The 19,320-nt window shown below is 39.5% G+C and overlaps 1 protein-coding gene across 1 annotated transcript; it reads left to right on the forward strand.

Moving 5' to 3' along the window:
- Window positions 1–790: 790 nt before the first annotated feature.
- LOC137834148 (uncharacterized) lies at window positions 791–1,207 on the forward strand. The gene has a single exon (XM_068642212.1). It carries the CDS (start codon window positions 791–793, stop codon window positions 1,205–1,207), a length of 417 nt encoding a protein of 138 aa, XP_068498313.1.
- Window positions 1,208–19,320: the final 18,113 nt, after the last annotated feature.

Consider the following 19,320-nt stretch of genomic DNA (forward strand, 5'->3'; position numbering starts at 1 on the left):
TCTTTAGGCTTTAGTTTAGCAAATTCTAGAAGCTTGGGGAGTGAGCTTAGTAAGGGGGGTGTGATCTTAGGAGTTTTTTGGGAAGCTTAGGGAATAAGCTATGTAAATGACCAGCCCTTACTCCTATATAAGGAGGGCTTAGGTCCTTCACAATTCAGATTGGAATTTTATAGTAGAGAGACTATACTCAATTTGGGAGAGAATTTGTGAGTTTTGAGTCTTCCTCTTCTTTGCCTTATCTTGTGAGCTATGGTGAGCTTCAAGTGGTGGCACTCCATCACTTATCTTGGTTCAAGGTTCCAAGTGGCGTGAATGGCTTCTTCCAATCCTCAAAATCCAGCAAGCATCTTCATATAAATGTCTTCTTTCCTTTCTTCAATTTTCCATTCGGTAGTTTCATTTCCTAATGTGTTTCCTTCATTTTCTACCGTTTACATTCTGTTTTCCAGCTTTGTTATTAGTTTCTTTTCGGTTCAGTAGCTAGTTTCTTAATTCTGTCAAGTTTTAATTCTTGTTCTTCTTTCCTTTTGTTTTGATTCAATTTGACAATACATGGACTTCATTATGAGTCTTGGTTGGTGCTTAGTTTTGGTGAGTTCTTGAATTTAGAACATTGATCCAATTCTAAAGTAGAGTGCCTTTCAAATCCAGCTCAAGTTGTTCCTAAGAATGTCAAGAATCATGTGTTCTTGTAGTTACATTCACATCATTTGGCCCTTGTCCATTTCTTCTATTGATAACATCTTTTTGATTCTCATCAGCTTACCACACCACCCCTCGATCTTCCACCATGGAGACGCCGTTCAGCTTAGTATATGGGTCAGACGCCATGATCCCAGTAGAGATTCACGAGAGCCCACCCCGCTTTCTAAGCTTTGTGGCAGAGGAGTCCAACGAGGAAAGAAGGGTGAATCTAGACTTGTTGGACGAGGCCAGAGAGGAGGTGAGGATAAAGGCTGAAGCTGTGAAGAGAAGAGTGGAATATCAGTACAACTCTAAGGTGAAACCACGACAATTCCAATTGGCTAACCTGGTCATGCGGAAGGCTCATCCTTATGAGTTGGAGAACAAGTTGTCTTCCAAGTGGACCGGACCCTTCAGAGTAACCGAAGCCAAGGGGAATGGCTCGTACAAGTTTGACACTCTGGAAGGGGGCCCCATCCCACGTAGCTGGAACGTAGCCAATTTGAAGTTTTATTTCAGCTAAAAACATTATGTAATCCACAGTTTAAAAGGGGACATTCTTTTTTCCTTTCGGGGGTTTTTTAATGAGGTCACCCAAGTAAAAAAAGAAGTTCAACAAAACTTTGTCTCAGTTTTTCCTTCTCTCACAACCTAAAAGCAAAGATTAAGAAACAAAAACAAAGGCTCAAGGCGTCGCCAGGGTAGGCGTCGCCAGGCGAAGGTGTCGCCAAGGGTAGGCGACGCCAGGTGTAGGCGTCGCCAAACGTAGGCATCGCCAGATAAGGGAGCAAGCGTCGAGTGCGCAAGCCAGCTTGAACGACTCGACGCCTCAAGGCGAGGGACGGGAGCACACTCTCAGGCACGGGCGTCGAGTTGAAAGGTACCTATAGTATAAATTAAAATCTGGGCGTCTAGTCCCTGAGCAGGGGTTAAGGGATTCCTTCCGGACGCCCCCTCCTTAGGTGAGAACAGCTAGCCCCGGTGTCTGATGTTTAAACACCTCGCAAGGAAGTGGCGGGGGGCGTTTCCTTCGAGTGTGGGCATGAGACAGTAAGAAGTTTCGGAGCAGTGGAGAACCAGGTCACTTGGTGCAGATACACGCAATTAAGGAGAAGCGCCATCCTTCGGGAAACCTTCTACTTAGGCGTAATCACCAAAATCCCTAGTCATCTTGGTGTTTAGACACACCAGGGACGATACGACGATGTTTCCGACACGCCTCTCCCTGGGCATGGGCACCAAGAACACTGAACGCCTTGGTGTTTTCAGACACCTTCAGGACGAAACGGCACTACCTCCGGGCAGGCCTCTCCTCAAGCGTGGGCACCAAGCGCGCAGAGATAAGGGCTAAGTCGCCTTGGTGTTTAGACACCACGTGTGATATGAAATCACTAGCATGATATGAATGATTCTTGACATTCTTAGGAATCATCTTGAGTTGGATTTGAGATAGGCACTTTATCATAGAATTGGATCAAGGTTCTATGAACAAGAACTCACCAAAACTAGTACCAAAACCCAAACTCATATGGAAGTTCCAATTATTGTCAAATTGAACCGATTGAATTGGGAGAAAAGGTAAAGGCACCGATTAAACAACACAAAAACTAAATTGCACCGAACAAAAGACTTGAATTGAAGAAGAAAAGATGAAGAACAACAAAGAAACTTAAGCACCGAAGCAAAACTAAAAGGAAGCTGAAAATACCGAACAGAATTTCAAAAGAAGCAAGCTAAGACATGAACAAATAAAGAGAAGGAAGGAAGGAGAAGAGGAAGCTCATGAAGATGGAGGAATGGTTGGATGATCACGCCACTAGGAGGATGGAGACTCCAAGATAAGTGTGCAAGCCGCCACTTGAGGTAACCATTGAACAATCAAGATAAGACTAGTGAAGAAGGCACAAAGCTCTTCAATGCTCTCTCAAAAATTGAGTATAGTTTCTCTAATTAAAATTCAAATCTGAATTGTACAAGCTAAGCACCTTTATTTATAGCCTAGAGGTGCTGAAAAATAGGTGGTAAATTTCAAATAAAACTCATTTGAAATTCCCACCAAAAACAAGTCACATGGGAGGTGTGACCTTTTTTTACTATGACACCTCCTAAAAACTACACCTACACCACTCTCCTAAGTCACATGGACAATGTGACTTTATTTTACATTTTCATACTCCTTTATTTAATAACCACACCTCCTAAAACTATACAAGAGTATTTCAAAGCTTGGCCTTGCCCCTCATGGGATGGACTTGGGCTCTTTGGCCTTCTTGGGCTTGGGCTTGGGCTTTGGGCTTGGGCCTTATCTTTATTTTATGTCTTCTTCTAATTTTGAGAAGACTGGAAGGAAGAACTTCAAATGTGAGGGTGGATGTTCTCTTCCTCCATTAATAAAAGCCTCCTTTATTTGATTCTCATCATACTCCTCGAGTTGGAGAGAATCCGTCCACGAATTCTGAATCCCTGCATATAACAAAGTCAGTTTAGTTTTACAATTAAAAGTGGAAGAAAAATGTAAACATGACTTAGCATTTGTAAACAATGGGATTTCAGAAAAGGAGGTTCTATAAATCGACCAAGTTGGAAAAATTTGTTTAGGAATGATGTGATGTTTTGAAAAAAGACCTCTTAAATGGTGACAACCATTAGGAGGTATGAACAAATCATCCCTAACATTTTTTAACCAAGATGGTGGTAAAATAGGAAGCTTGGGTAATGAAAAAGATAAGGAAGGAAAACACCTTGGAGGTGAAAGGATAAGACCCATGTCAATTTGGCCTTCTTTGTCTTTTTCATTTTTACTTGTGGTAGGTGGGTGAATTAAGTCTTGTTTGATCTTGTTTATCTTTAAGATTTGCTTTTGTGGACAATGAAGAGCTATGTGCCCAAAACCGAAACATTTAAAACATTTGATATTTGAAGCTTTGGTAGGTGACTTAGGAGTAGAAGGATTTGTAGTAGAAACTTTTTTTGGAAACATGGTTTGTTTGGAAAAATTGGAAGGAGAATTTTGAGTAGCAATTTTGTTGACATCCTTCCTAGAAGAGTTGTAGAAATCATCATCATGAGTATTTTTGAACGTTTTGTTCAAAAGATATGATTCTACCTTGATGGCTTTGCGAAACACGCTCTTTAAAGAAGAATATTCTTTTAATTCTACAAAGTTTCTAATATCTCTTTTCAAACCACGTACAAACCATTTAATCTTTGACTCTTCATTAGCATGCATATTCATTTTAGTCAAAGTTGTTTCAAAATCTTGAAAGTATTCATCTACCATCATATGTCATTGAGGAAGCCTTTGGAACTTCAACAAGTGTTCCTTCCTAGAAGGAGGAACAAACCTCGCGCGCATACACTCTTTCAAAGCATTCCAAGAAACCACGGGAGGTTTCTTGCGATATATAATGTCCATTACAATTTTATGCCACCATTCTTTGGCATAGCCCAAAAAGGATAAAGAAACTAAACAAAGTTTTTGGTCATCTTGGACCTTATACACATGAAAATAATGGTCAACCTTAGTCTCCCATTCTAAATACACATTAAGGTCACTATCACCATTAAAACTAGGGACTTGTCCACAAGAAATGTTGAACACTTGGTGATATCTTTGGTCACGGTTATAGCTCTCTTCATGAGAATGATGGTGATGCTTCCTTCTTCTATGTTCCTCTTCACGGCCAAAGTCATTTGAAGAACCTTTTGATGAAGGTCTATGTGAATGATGCCCATCATGGATAGAGTGAGATGGCCTAGCTCGTTGCACCTCCATCTTTTGCAATTTCTCTTCCAAACGCCTAATGGAGCGTTGACCTTCATGCAATTCACCAAGGACCGAAGCTTTGGAAGGAGAGTGCTTGTTGTAAGATGCACCACTTGAATAGCCAGCCATTTGCAAATGAAAACAGCAAACACACAAAAACAGCAAACAAGTCAAGAAACAAAGTTAGCAAAAACAATGAGTTTGGCAATCAAATTGCCGAAGTGAATTTGGCCAGAAAAGAGGTCACTCTCAAAGAAATAATGTCCCTGAACCAATCTGATCTTTGAGGTCTTGGAATCCTCAAATGAAAGATGTCAAAGCAAGGCACACCAATCTCAAAGCCAACCACAACAAAACCAATGAAGCAATAAAGACAAACAAGAAAAAGGTATAAGTAATAAAAGGCTAGAACAAAAGGAATACTAGATGTATGACAAACTCAAAGAGTAATGAATAAAAGACAAGCAAGAAAATAAGGAACTCAATGAAAAAGTAGGCACACAAAAGAATACTTAAAGAAAAGCACTAGAGTAGATGAAGAAAACAAAAATAAGCTACTGGAACATATTTTTTATGCAAACTATGCTTGATGTTTACTGATTTAACTGGAACGATATAAAGCGAACTGGATTATGAAATTTTAACCACAGAAACTTCAAGATCTTAGCTAAAAAATGGCACTGGAATTACTTAAAAACAGTAAGCCAATTAATTGAGATAAATTTTTCAAAATCGCTGCCAGATTACCGTATTGTTTTCGGCAGAATTGTACACTTTTTGTATTTTATTTATCATTTTTTGTGTACTTTGAATTTTTGAGTACTTGTTTTTTCTACTCTTTTCTAACACTTTGAAGAACACAAGTCCAGAATTTAAGAATTTTCCAATGAGTAAATCAATTGCAATAAGGAAAAACAGTAAGCACGTTTTCAGAAAACAGAGGAATCCTAATAGGAATGAAAAACAGAATTATGAACTAGCAAAGACATAATGGAAAATGATGTATAGGAACTTGTATAGGTCTAGAATACAAGCATGAACTCAATCTAAAACAGAAAATGCACAAAGGATCAAATATGAAACACAGAAAATTATATGACACCAAAGCAAGAAACAACAAATTCAATAAAAGTACTACAAGAAGTGATGACAATTATGGAAAAACAAGACTAAAACAAAACTTGAATGGATTCAAAAAGGAAAATACTCAAACATATGATAGGAAAAATAAAGAAAACAGCAAGAAAACACAAATAAGCCTAAAACAGAACCGTAAATTGCAAGAAATTAAAGAGCTCTTCAAATAAAGTGCAACACAACTCAAAAATTAAACAAGAACACACCTAAACTCTTGATACCACATGATATGAAATCACTAGCATGATATGAATGATTCTTGACATTCTTAGGAATCATCTTGAGTTGGATATGAGATAGGCACTTTATCATAGAATTGGATCAAGGTTCTATGAACAAGAACTCACCAAAACTAGTACCAAAACCCAAACTCATATGGAAGTTCCAATTATTGTCAAATTGAACCGATTGAATTGGGAGAAAAGGTAAAGGCACCGATTAAACAACACAAAAACTAAATTGCACCGAACAAAAGACTTGAATTGAAGAAGAAAAGATGAAGAACAACAAAGAAACTTAAGCACCGAAGCAAAACTAAAAGGAAGCTGAAAATACCGAACAAAATTTCAAAAGAAGCAAGCTAAGACATGAACAAATAAAGAGAAGGAAGGAAGGAGAAGAGAAAGCTCATGAAGATGGAGGAATGGTTGGATGATCACGCCACTAGGAGGATGGAGACTCCAAGATAAGTGTGCAAGCCGCCACTTGAGGTAACCATTGAACCATCAAGATAAGACTAGTGAAGAAGGCACAAAGCTCTTCAATGCTCTCTCAAAAATTGAGTATAGTTTCTCTAATTAAAATTCAAATCTGAATTGTACAAGCTAAGCACCTTTATTTATAGCCTAGAGGTGCTGAAAAATAGGTGGTAAATTTCAAATAAAACTCATTTGAAAATTCCCACCAAAAACAAGTCACATGGGAGGTGTGACCTTTCTTTACTATGACACCTCCTAAAAACTACACCTACACCACTCTCCTAAGTCACATGGACAATGTGACTTTATTTTACATTTTCACACTCCTTTATTTAATAACCACACCTCCTAAAACTATACAAGAGTATTTCAAAGCTTGGCCTTGCCCCTCATGAGATGGACTTGGGCTCTTTGGGCTTTGGCCTTCTTGGGCTTGGGCTTGGGCTTTGGCTTTGGGCTTGGGCCTTATCTTTATTTTATGTCTTCTTTTAATTTTGAGAAGACTAGAAGGAAGAACTTCAAATGTGAGGGTGGATGTCCTCTTCCTCCATTAATAAAAGCCTCCTTTATTTGATTCTCATCACCGTGGACGATACGGGCGCTGCTGTAATAGGCCTCTCCACGGACGTGGGCACCAAAGCGTGACTTTGTCCCAAGTGTTTGTACACGCTGAGGACGATACGACCTCGCGTTTAGCGGGTCTCTCCTCGAGTGTGGACACCCAGTACAGATAAGATAAGCTATCCTCGCCTTTGAGCAATGTCGAGGCCACAGAAGAAGAGATAAAGTCCTCCCTCGCCTTTGGGCGACGTCGAGGCCATGGAAGAGATGAGGCCAGAGGCGCCTTTTTGCAAGTCAAGAAGGCGAGTGAAATTCGAAGAGTGAGAAGAAGCATAGAGAACGCAAGTTATCAAAAGCAGTAAGTGCAGAAAGGAAATATCAAAGGGTGCAAGGCCAGAGCAATCAATTATATACAAAGAGTGCAGGAAAAGGAGTTCACAACAGATGAAACCAAATATGAGTTATATTAAGAAATGTGGGGAACAAAGATGTTCATAGCAATTACAAAAAAGAGCAATTTTGTGCAAGTTTACAAAGTGTTACAAAGGAAAAGCTAGTCTTCAGAGGCCTCCAAAGGCACAAGTTTGCCATCGACCACTTCGTTGAAGGCTTGAAAGGCAGAGGCCTCGATAGTTTTGGCTTTAGCTTGGTCCCGCCAAGTGTCCGCACAGGCAATGAAGGCACCCATGTAGTAGTTCATGTTTTCCTTCTTGGGCCCTTCAGCTTAGCCGCGTGGAGACATCTTCTCCAAGTAACCCCTCAGCGTGTCTTGGATTGGCGGGGGAAGTTCTGGAGCAGGTGGTGGAGCTGATGTGGGGTCAGGTTCAGTCCCACCCTCCAAGGCCAATGGTTGAGGGGGTGAGGTGGCGCTTGGAGGGTGCTCCCTTAGCGAGTCGGCGCCATGGTTGGAAGAGGACGTGGAGGTAACAGCTTGGGAGGCTGCCCGAGTGGTCCTTCTTCTCTTGAAGACTTGTCCCTCAGACAGACTCGTCTTCGTCCTCAGAAGGAACCACCACCACCATTTTCCCCTTATCAAGGGGGGCAGGTGCATCAGTGGTTTTGGCCAATGTAAGAGGCATGGATGCAATGGGAGGCGGCGAGCTTGGGGAATGGTTTGGAGAAGGAAGGGATGGAGGAGATGCTGTCGTAGGTGGGTGTTGGGGGCTGATATGATTCCAATAGCAAGATATAGATGATTCTTTGACATTTTATGGAATCAACTTGAGTTGGAGATTGAATATGCACTTTTATAGAAGTGGATCAATGTTCTATGTTTCAAGAACTCACCAAAACTTGCACCAAAACACCAACACTCATATGGAAGCCCATTTCTTGTCAATTGAACCGATTAGAAGGTATAAGAAATGAAATGAACCGATTAAATTGCCTTAAAAGTGAAATGAACCGAACAAAGCCATAGAAAAGGAAGATGAACCGATTATATTCATCAAATAAGAAGATGAACCAAATAAAATAGCAAAAGAAGCTTAAACACCGAATAGAAATGCAAGACAAGTCCTAAGACATGTTTAAGGAGTTCATATGGACATGGAAATGGAAGAAATAGATGGAGAAGAAAGAAGACTTATGTGGTTGTAGTTCTTGGTTGATGAACACGCCACTTGAAGTGTGAATGCTCCAAGATAAGTGTGAATTGCCGCCACTTGAGGGAACCAAAGCTCTCAAGATGAGACTAGGAAGAGGAGAAATCAAGTCTCACTCTCTCAATCACAAATTTGGGAGAGTTTTTGTACTTCAAATATAATTTCTGTATTTAGAAGGACCCAAGCCCTCCTTATATAGGAAGAGGACCGGTCATGAAGTACATGAAGCTTACACAAGAAGCTATCCAAAAAGGCCCTTGCTCATCTCTCACTTTCTAGCGCCTAAACTGAGTGATGAAGGGTCAATCTACTAGAAAGTTCTAAAACTAATATCTAAAGATGCTTTGACATAAGAGGTATCTTTAGGTTTCCCTCTTAACACCTACCTAAACACTATTCTATATTATTTACAAATTTATACAAAAGAAACTATAAAGAGAGACATTAATTGAAGTTTATTCTTGAAAGCTTGTAGACTTCTTTGGCTTTAGGCTTGGTCCTCTCTTTATTTTATGTCTTCTTTAAATTTTGAGAAGACTAGAAGGAAGAACTTCAAATGTGTGGGTGAATAACCTCTTCCTTCATTAATAAAAGCCTCTCCTATGTGATCTTCATCATACTCCTCGAGTTGGAGAGAATTCGACCACAAATTCTGAATCCCTGCATATAACAAAGTAAGTTTATTTTTACAATTAAAAGTGGATGAAAATGGCAAACATGACTTAGCATTAGTAAACAGTGGGAGTTCAGAAAAGGAGGTTCTATAAACAAACCAAGTTGGAAAATTTGATGGGGAATGATGATATGTTTTGGAAAAAGACCTCTTAAATGGTGAAACCCATTAGGAGGTATGAAAAAATCATCCCTAACATTTTTTAACCAAGTTGGTGTTGAAATAAGAACCTTGGGTAATGAAAAAGATAAAGAAGAAGAAGACCTTGGAGGTTCCATGTGAGGCATAGCACGAGTCAACATGATAGATTTTGTGGATAAAGTGGTGTGACTCGGTTAAGTACTTACTTCTTTTTCTTTCTCATTTTCTCTTTTAGCTTTCATTTTGATTTGGTCCTCATGAACCTCTTTGGGAGAGAGAGGTTTTAAGATAACCTTGCACCCTTGGAAGGAAAAAGACATTGTATTGGATAGACCATCATGTAAAACATGTCTATCAAATTGCCAAGGCCTTCCTAAAAGAAGATGAGTTGCTTCCATGGGTACAACATCACATAAAACCTCATTTTTATACTTTCCTATTGCAAAGTTAATGAGGATTTGTTTGTTAACCATTATTTCACCTTCGGTACTTAACCATTGCAATTTATAAGGCTTGGTATGAGAGATAGTGGGTAAGGCTAACTTCTCCACAACTCTTGTACTAGCCACATTAGTGCAACTACCCCCATCAATAATCAAGGAACATAACTTTTTGTTGATAAGACAGCGGGTGTGAAAAATATTTTCCCTTTGGGTATCATTTAAAGATTTTGGAATTGTTCCCAACATACGCCTTATCATCAATAAGTCACCTTCACAAGGACTTTCGCTCTCAATCTCACTTGATGGCTTAGAAGGTGAAGAATGCCTAGATGAATTGGAATCATGCTCACTAACTACTATCTCATTATGCACAAACATATTCCTCTTAGAAGGGCAATTAGAAGCTTTGTGACCATATCCCAAACATTTAAAACATTTTTTACTAGACGATTTGATAGGTGATATATGAGTAGAAGTAGAAGGCTTAGACTCTTTAGGTGTGAAAGAAGAATCCTTAGAAGGAAGGTTTGAAAAAGACTTTTTATTTTTCCAAGAGTTGTTGTAGTACCCATCATAGGGAGAGTTTTTAAAAGCATTTCTCTTAGCAATTTGAGCTTCAACCTTCATTGCAAGGTGAATCAAAGATCCCAAAGATGAATACTCTTGAAGTTCAACAATAGCTTGAATATCCCTTCTTAGGCCACTTACAAACCTAGCTATCATAGCTTCCTCACTTTCTTTCAAATTAACTTTAAGTAAAAGCGTTTCTAACTCCTTAAAATAGGCATCCACACTTAGCGTGCCTTGTTGAAACCTTTGGAGCTTCAACATGAGGTCTTTCCTAAAGTGTGGTGGCACAAATCTAAGGCGCATGCGTTCTTTTAAAGTGTCCCAAGAGTCCACGGGAGGGCTCTAGTTATAGATAATGTCCTTTACAACACTATGCCACCATTTCATGGCATAATCAATGAATTCTAAGGAAGCTATCTTAACCTTTTGGTCTTCTTTGACCTCATGGACATCAAAAATTTGTTCACATTTAGCCTCCCAATCTAAGTACACATTAAGATCACTATCCCCACTAAAATTAGGGACTTTTACAAAATAAAAAAATTAGCCTTGGTTTCTTGTTGATATCCATCTTCACGGTAATGTCTATTTCCATGAGCATGATGTCTATATCTATGAAAATGGTGATGATGTCTCCTTCTTCTATGTTCCTCTTCACGGCCATGATCATTGGAAGAACCTCTAGATGAAAGTCAATGAGAATGACGCTCTCCATTGATAGAATTAGAGGACCTAGTTTGCTTCATGTCAACTCTTTTTAATCTTTCCTCCAACCTTCTTATAGCTTCATCTTTGAGAGTAATGGTTCGTTTTGCTTTTTTTAATTCATTAAGAACAAAAGTTGTACAAGGAGAATGATGTTTGGAAGAATCACTGCTGGAATATGAAGCCATTTATAAAAGAAAACAGCAAACAAAATAGCACACAAATGTGAAGAAAACAATGTTAGCAAACACAAAATGTAGAACAAATGCCGAAGGTAAGAATTGCTCTCAAGCACTCCAAAGAAAGAAAACTTCCCTTAACCAATCTGATCTTGAGGTCTTTAGTAACCTCAAATGAAAGAGGTCAAAGCAATAGCACACAATCTCAAAGCGAATCACCACAAAACCAAAGAAACAATGAAAGACAAACAAGAAAAGGTATAACAAGAAAAAGGCTATAACAAAAGGAAAACAAGATATATGATCAACTCAAAGATTAATGAAGAAAAGACAAGCAAGAAAATAAGGTACTCAATGAAAAAGAAGGCACACAAAAGAGACCTAAAGAACTACTGGAAAATATTTTTGTGCAAATTGTGCGTGATGTTTACAGATTTATCTGGAATGATATAAAGCGAACTGGATTTTGAAATTTTAATCACAGAAAGTTCAAGATCTTAGCTCAACAATGGCACTGAAATTACTCAAAAACAGTAAGTCAATTAATTGTGATAAATTTTCTAAAATCACTGCCAGATTACCGTATTTTTTTTCGGCAGAATTACACACTGTTCATATTTTATTTATCATTTTTTTTGTACTTTGAATTTTGAAGTACTTCTTTTTTCTATGCTTTTATAACACTATGAAGAACTCAAATCCAGAATTTCAGAAATTTACAGTAAGTAAATCAATTGCTATAAGGCGAAACAGTTAGCACGTTTTCTGGAAAACAGAGGAATTCTAATAGGAATGAAAAACAGAATTAAGAACTTGCAAAGACATAATAGAAATAATGTATAAAGAACTTGTATTGATCTAAAATACAAGTATGAACTCAAAACTAAAATGGAAATGCATCAAAGGAACAAGAAAAAAACTCAGAAAACTGCATTACACAAAAGCAAGAAACAAAAAAAATTACAACAAAAGGAACATAAGGAATTGATAACATTCTTGGAAAAACATGACTATGACAAAACTTGTAAGGATTCAAAAATTAAAATGACACAAACACAAAGTAATAGCAAAAAGAAAACAGCAAGAAAACTCAAAACATAAACCTAAAATAGAAAGATAAGAACAAGAATGTAAAGTTCTTGAATTAAAAGTGCAAAACAACTCAAAATCAAACAAGAATAAACCTAAGACTCATGATACCACATGATATGATTCCAATAGCAAGATATAGATGATTCTTTGACATTTTATGGAATCAACTTGAGTTGGAGATTGAATAGGCACTTTTATAGAAATGGATCAATGTTCTATGTTTCAAGAACTCACCAAAACACCAACACTCATATGGAAGCCCATTTCTTGTCAATTGAATCGATTAGAAGGTATAAGAAATGAAATGAACCGATTAAATTGCCTTAAAAGTGAAATGAACCGAACAAAGCCATAGAAAAGGAAGATGAACCGATTATATTCAGCAAATAAGAAGATGAATCGAACAAAATAGCAAAAGAAGCTTAAACACCGAATAGAAATGCAAGACAAGTCCTAAGACATGTTTAAGAAGTTCATATGGACATGGAAATGGAAGAAATAGATGGAGAAGAAAGAAGACTTATGTGGTTGTAGTTCTTGGTTGATGAACACGCCACTTGAAGTGTGAATGCTCCAAGATAAGTGTGAATTGCCGCCACTTGAGGGAACCGAGGCTCTCAAGATGAGACTAGGAAGAGGAGAAATCAAGTCTCACTCACTCAATCACCAATTTGGGAGAGTTTTGTTACTTCAAATATCAATTTTGTATTTAGAAAGACCCAAGCCTTCCTTATATAGGAAGAAGACCGGTCATGAAGTACATGAAGCTTACACAAGAAGCTATCCAAAAGGTCACTTGCACATCTCTCACTTTCTAGCGCCTAAAGTGAGTGATGAAGGGTCAATCTACTAGAAAGTTCTAAAACTAATATCTAAAGATGTTTTGACATAAGAGGTGTCTTTAGGTTTCCCTCTTAGCACCTACCTAAACACTATTCTATATTATTTACAAATTTATACAAAAGAAACTATAAAGGAAGGCATTAATTGAAGCCTATTCTTGAAAGCTTGTAGACCTTTTTGGCTTTAGGCTTGGTCCTCTCTTTATTTTATATCTTCTTTAAATTTTGAGAAGACTAGAAGGAAGAACTTCAAATGTGTGGGTGAATAACCTCTTCCTTCATTAATAAAAGCCTCTCCTATGTGATCTCCATCAGGGGCGAAGGTTAGGGGAGGTAGGAGCAGTTTCAGAGGTTGGAGGTATGGAGTCCGCAACCCCTTTTGACGAAGCCTTGCCTTTGGACTTTAAAATCTGGGCGAGCTTCAATCTCCTTTGTTTGTCCATTTTTGAATCTGCACCAAGAAGATAGACATAGTAGGGGTTAGGCACAAGCTAAGTTACTACACAAGAAGAGCAGTTAAATCATACACAAAGCGAAAAACAAACAGAAGCAGAAAATAGGAGGTTAGAAAGGGTGGCTCTCATACTTATGTATTTAGCAAGAGCTTCGGCGTCGTATTCGCGATTTATCAGGATGGAAGTGTCGAAGGCCCCCGCGCTGGCCAGGATTTGGCAAGCCTATCGATCAGTCGAGGGCAACTCATCTAGGGACTTAGGCTTGGTAAGCTTGATCTTCTTCACCCAGTACAAGGGAAAGTCGTCAAGAGCACTGCGGTTGTAATCAGAACAGCACACTCTGAAGAACTTGCCCCTCCATCCCTTGAAGGATTGTTGGAACAAGGTTAGGAGGACCCGCCCAGCGATGCTGCTAAAGCTGACCCAGAGGCTTTTTCCTTACTTCTTCACTTCGAAGAAGTGAAGGAAGATGTCGACGGAGGAGGCTTGCCCGAAGTATCCGCACAAGATACCGAACGCCTTGCTAAAAGCCCAGTTGTTGGGGTGTAGGTGGGCTGGGGCGACGTTGATCTTCGTGAGCAGTTCCCTTTCAAACCCCAAAAAGGGTAGGCGCATCCCAATCCTCTTGAAGACCGTTTGGTAAATGAAGAAGAATGGGACCCCATTATTGGACCTCTCATCCCCACACACAGGTTCGCCTAGGATGCAGGGGAACACAGAAATGTCCTTGTCGTGCCTCCTAGCAAAGGCACGATGCTGATAGACGCATGATCCCTCAATGTGATCCCTCCAATCCTTCATGGAGGTCAGGGTTGAGCTCTCATCAAGCAGCTCATCAGATGCCCAGGGGTAGAGGGCTTTGTAGTTGACTCTTGGGGGAGGAGGATTGGCTGTCGTTTTAGTACGCGCCATTGAGGAAAGCTGAAGAATGAAGAAGGGAAAAAGGTTCACCAAATGGAGGTTAAGGCGGAAAGGGGGAAAGAAACCCTAAGAAAACCCCTACACACGCGAGAAGTTCGGAAAGGGAGAAACAGAGAAATGAGGGAGAAGAACACGAATGCAAAGAAAATAAACAGGCCCAGGCAGTTATATCCGTAAAAAAGTTAAAGGGTAGAGCCATTGAAGGAGAAAAATCATACCTTTTGAGTATCTTATTGGATGAAGATTGGAAGCGCGAAGGAGAGAATGAAGATTGCAGAGAGCGCTTGGGAAGATGAACAGTAGAGAGAATGTGAAGAGTGAATGAAACAGTGGTTTGGAGCGCGCGTTTTTGAAAGGTGTAACGTTAACTTGAGGAGCGCGAGATGCGTTAAGTTGTAGTCGTGCGATTGGGCCACATGTCAAGAGATTAAAGCATAACTTAAAGTGTCACACCCTCAGCACAGAGAATGTCACGTCAGCTGCTCAGAGAATGTCACGTCATCAGGAATGCTACGTGGATGGTACGGCGAGGCCTTAGTCTTTTTGCTGAAACAAGTGTCAGCTAAAGACTGGGGGACTTGTGTACCGTCCCGTCCCCGAACATTGACCAAAGTCAAAGTCAAACACGTGGTGGGACCCGCCAAGGGGCCCAGGGGAGAAAGTCAACAGGTTGACCAGTTTGGGCGTCGCCAGAAGTAGGTGTCGCCAGAGGTAGGCGCCGCCATGTTGGGGCGTCGCCAGGTATGGGCATCACCAGGAAGAGGCGTCGCCATGATAGGCGCTGGCAGACTCAGGTTTCGGTGTTGTCATCCGTCAATACCCACGGGTAGGAAAGACCGCGGGGGGACGACACACCAAGAGGCGACGGTACGGGCGAGGAGGCCTCTGGCCCCGGTACCTCAGAATAGTGATAAAGATAAGAGAAAGGTGGCTTCAAGGCCATAGTCCCAGTATCAACAGGGGGTAGCCTGCCTCGTGAAGTACCCACGCCACCTCTGGAGAATCCTGGGACAGATACGACCCAGGAGAAGGCCACGCCCAGGGGCGAACCATGTGCGTGGTACGAGAGGAAGGCAGATACACTCCCAGGGTGAGTGACTAGAAGTTGGGGCGTATGAGTTGCCCTCCAGGTAGTCACCCCTCGCGCCAGATGCACTCCAGAGAAGGAGGACTTACACGTTGGAGTTTCCCTAAGTTGGGTTATAGCGCTATAAGGCCTTCCACGTGGAATGGCGGTTGAGTCAGAAGGACACGTGGCAGTAAGCACTGAAACATCAAGGTATATAAGCTTCTCTGAAAGTTTACTAAGGTACGTTTTATCAGTTGCACACTTTGATCAGTTTACACACTCACTCAGAGAGAGAGATCAGAGTTAGTTACAATTCAGTTATAGTTCTCCGATACGGAGGTTTTGATGTTCTTGCTTCGCTGACTTGATTGTCGGAGTGCAAACGGCCGCGAGGGTGCCTTTTGCTCATTTCATTTCAGGTTCTCACGACGGCGCAAGGCGGAGATCTGAGTTGAAGACGAAGGAGTCCTCGAGTGCAAGTTAGAGCCACGCGCGAAGACTTTCTCAGTCAACCGGCAGGAACAGAAACAACCTTGTCTCTCATGTGAAGGTTGTAGATATGGAGATCACCTATGATGTGTGGACTGCAGTGGCGAGTCTAAAGTATTGTGGCCTTAGAATCAACAAGGGAAACCTTGGTATAGTAGAGGATTTCAACAAAGTCCAATACTACAAAAACTGTTTGAAGAATCAAAATGCTCAAGTAAGGACTTGTTCGGTTGGAGGCTTGAGGCTTGATGAAAGGTTGTTGGCCCTTATTGTAACTTGGATTCTAACTCCAAGGGGGAGCAATCATTATGTTCTTACAGAGGAAGACCTTGTGTATATCTACTGCATAATGAAGAAAATCAGAATCAATTGGATCCACATCATCAAGGAACACATGCAAAAAGCCATGAGGTTAAGTGACTATCACTATCCATATGTTGTTGATTTCTAAATTTTTGTTGTATTTTGAAGTGAACCTGGAAGATGAGACATCTGAGTTGGTTAAGTCAACTCAAGAGATGAACAATGGCTCTCTCAGCAAAATGGGATTCACCAAAATAGGTGGCAAATGGATAAGCAAAAATGGTGACCATGGTGCCTCATCAAGTGTTGTTGCTGATCTTGATGAAGAGGAGCATGCTGCTAATATGGATTTTCAACATGAAGATCAACCTGAAACAAATCAAGATGTTGGACCCAGTGCTGGAAATCAGGAAGATGGAATGCCAACCATGTCTTCTTTTGAGAGATACATGGTCAATAGGCTTGATGGATTTGCGGAGAATCAAAGAAATCTTCATGATTTGTGTGTAAGCAACTTCCAGAGCATTGATAACAGGTTCAACAGCATGGATTCACGCTTCATGACACTGGATGAACAGATTGAAGTTGTTCAGAATCAGATTTTTGATCTACAATATGCCAAAGATGACTAAAGAGGAAAAACAACCGGTTGATGTCACGGGACAACTGATTGTTTTTATGGCTAGTATCAGTTTTTCTATTTTCTGCTTCTGCTCTTTAATTCTACTTTATCAAGAACAATTATCTTTATATCTCTTCTCTTTGTCTATTTGTGAAGACAAATAGGGGGAGATTTATGCTGTGTTGTTGTTTTTATTTTTTAATTTATGCAAAACAGTTTATGGTTGGTTTAAGAAGCCTTATAGGTTTTTCCTCTGATATACTGTTTCTGTTTCTGTGCTAACCATATATCAGAAGTTTTATGCCTTGCTTAAATTGTGTATTGCAGGAACTGCTTCAGATTCAATCATATCCAACACAAGCAATCAGGGATTTGTCTTCATCAAATAGGGAGAGATTGTTGAACCAAGTGTGTTCAAGCTTTGAAGAATCCAAACCCTTTGAAGGTTGATGAAAGGCTACATGTGCTTGTTGTTGCTGAGCTTTCTTTTAAATAGGATCTGGGGTAGACTTTATGTATAATCCACTCTTGATTGAATCCAAAGCATAAGCATTCTCAATCCTTTTAAAAGAAAAGTGTTTTTCAAACTAAGTGAGAAACAACTTGTTGTTTTGTCAAAACAACCGATTGTTTTATACTTAGGTGTTTTTAGAAAGGTTGAAAACTGTTTTCAATGGTTGACTTGTTGTCAAACCAAAACAACCGATTGATTCGTGGAAACAACCAATTCTTTGTTTTGGGACCATAACAGAAAACTGTTTTGTGCTTTAACTGAACATTAAATGATTTTCTAACTGTTTACGCTCCAGTTTTTAATGCTTTGACCAATATTTAGATGCAATGAATAGTTTGTTAAGATTTGGTAACAAACAACAACTTTGATTATATATAGAAAAACATATTTGAGTTTTTCAACAGATTGAGATTTTGAAAAGTTGGGAATTGCTTAAGAGATTGCTTTTGATCAAAGAGTGTGAGATAGGATTTTCATCTTGTATTGATTTCATATTTGTTTTGTAACAAGTGTAATCCTTTGTATCTTTTGAAAGAAACCTTGTGTGTTTGCTGAGAAGTGTTGTGTGTTCTTGAGGGGATCAAGATCAGCATTTTTAGTGTTGTTGTTCTTGACCAAAGGAAGTGTGTGTCTTGAGGGGATCAAGGTCACTTCTTTGGTTGTGTTGTAAGTAATCTAGGGTTGATTCCTTAGTGAATTCCCCAGTGGTTTCTGGGAAGACTGTATGTAGCTCGGGGTTTAGAGTGAACCAGTATAAACCTCTATGTGCATTTTCTCTATCCTTAATCTCTTTAAATTCAGTTTTATATTTGCAAACTGGTATAAACAACCGATTGTTTTTCTGGTGTTGTGCTTATTTGCTTTGTGTTTTGGCAAACTGAATTCTGATTCAAGTGTTTCTCGAAATAATTTCATTCTTGACTTAAAAGTTTGCGAAAACCCTCTTTAAACCATTCACCCCCCTCTAATTTAAAGCCATACATTCTAACAATTGGTATCAGAGCTTGGTTCTTCAAACTTATTCAAGTGTGATCCTAAAACTGTTTTTTACTGGTATAAACAACCGATTGTTTCTATGAAACAACCGATTCTTTTTCTAGTGCTTTAGTGTTTTGAGCTTTGTTTCTTGGCTAACTGAATTCCTAATCTGGTTTCTTGCAAAGAATTTCATTTTAGCTTAAAAACTTTGTGAAAACCCCCTTTAAACAATTCACCCCCCTCTAGTTTAAAGTGATACATTCTAACTAGAGGAAGACAAGATTCATTAGGATGAATTTACACCTAGTCAACTAATTATGTTTAGTAGCTATAAGATAAAATTTGCACCTAGAAGGTTGAAGACAAAAAGGTCAAAGAAATCAGGACTGATGGAACTATTGAACTTGAAAGTCCATACTCTAGAAGAATTAAAGTTGTAACCAGGAAATTGTTGCAACAAAGGAGTCATCTATCTTGATAGAAACAGGCGTCAACCTATATAATGTTAAACAAACACTTTCTAGGAGGCAAATCAGGATATATTTATTTTATTTTGTTTATTTATTTCATATTTTTCGATTTGGTACTAATTAATAAACTCCATGATTATTCTACAAAATTTGAATTTTTGTGCAGAGAAACTCGCCTGAGCGAGTTGAGCATTTCAAAAATTGTTGATCCTGCCGGTTGACATAGCGCAAGAGCGTTGCCTCGTCACGATCTTCCTCACCAGCTTGACACCACGTGCCCTCCAAGTCCACTCCACAGATAGCCTCTCTGAGAGCCTAAAAAACACACAGTGGCGCCTCTGCGGCCGGTGGCGCTCCGACGCTCAAGTCAGTGACAAGATCACCCAAAAACTAAGAGAGAATAT

The sequence above is a fragment of the Phaseolus vulgaris genome, chromosome 5 (assembly GCF_000499845.2).
Source record: "Phaseolus vulgaris cultivar G19833 chromosome 5, P. vulgaris v2.0, whole genome shotgun sequence".
In the NCBI taxonomy this organism is placed as follows: domain Eukaryota; kingdom Viridiplantae; phylum Streptophyta; class Magnoliopsida; order Fabales; family Fabaceae; genus Phaseolus; species Phaseolus vulgaris.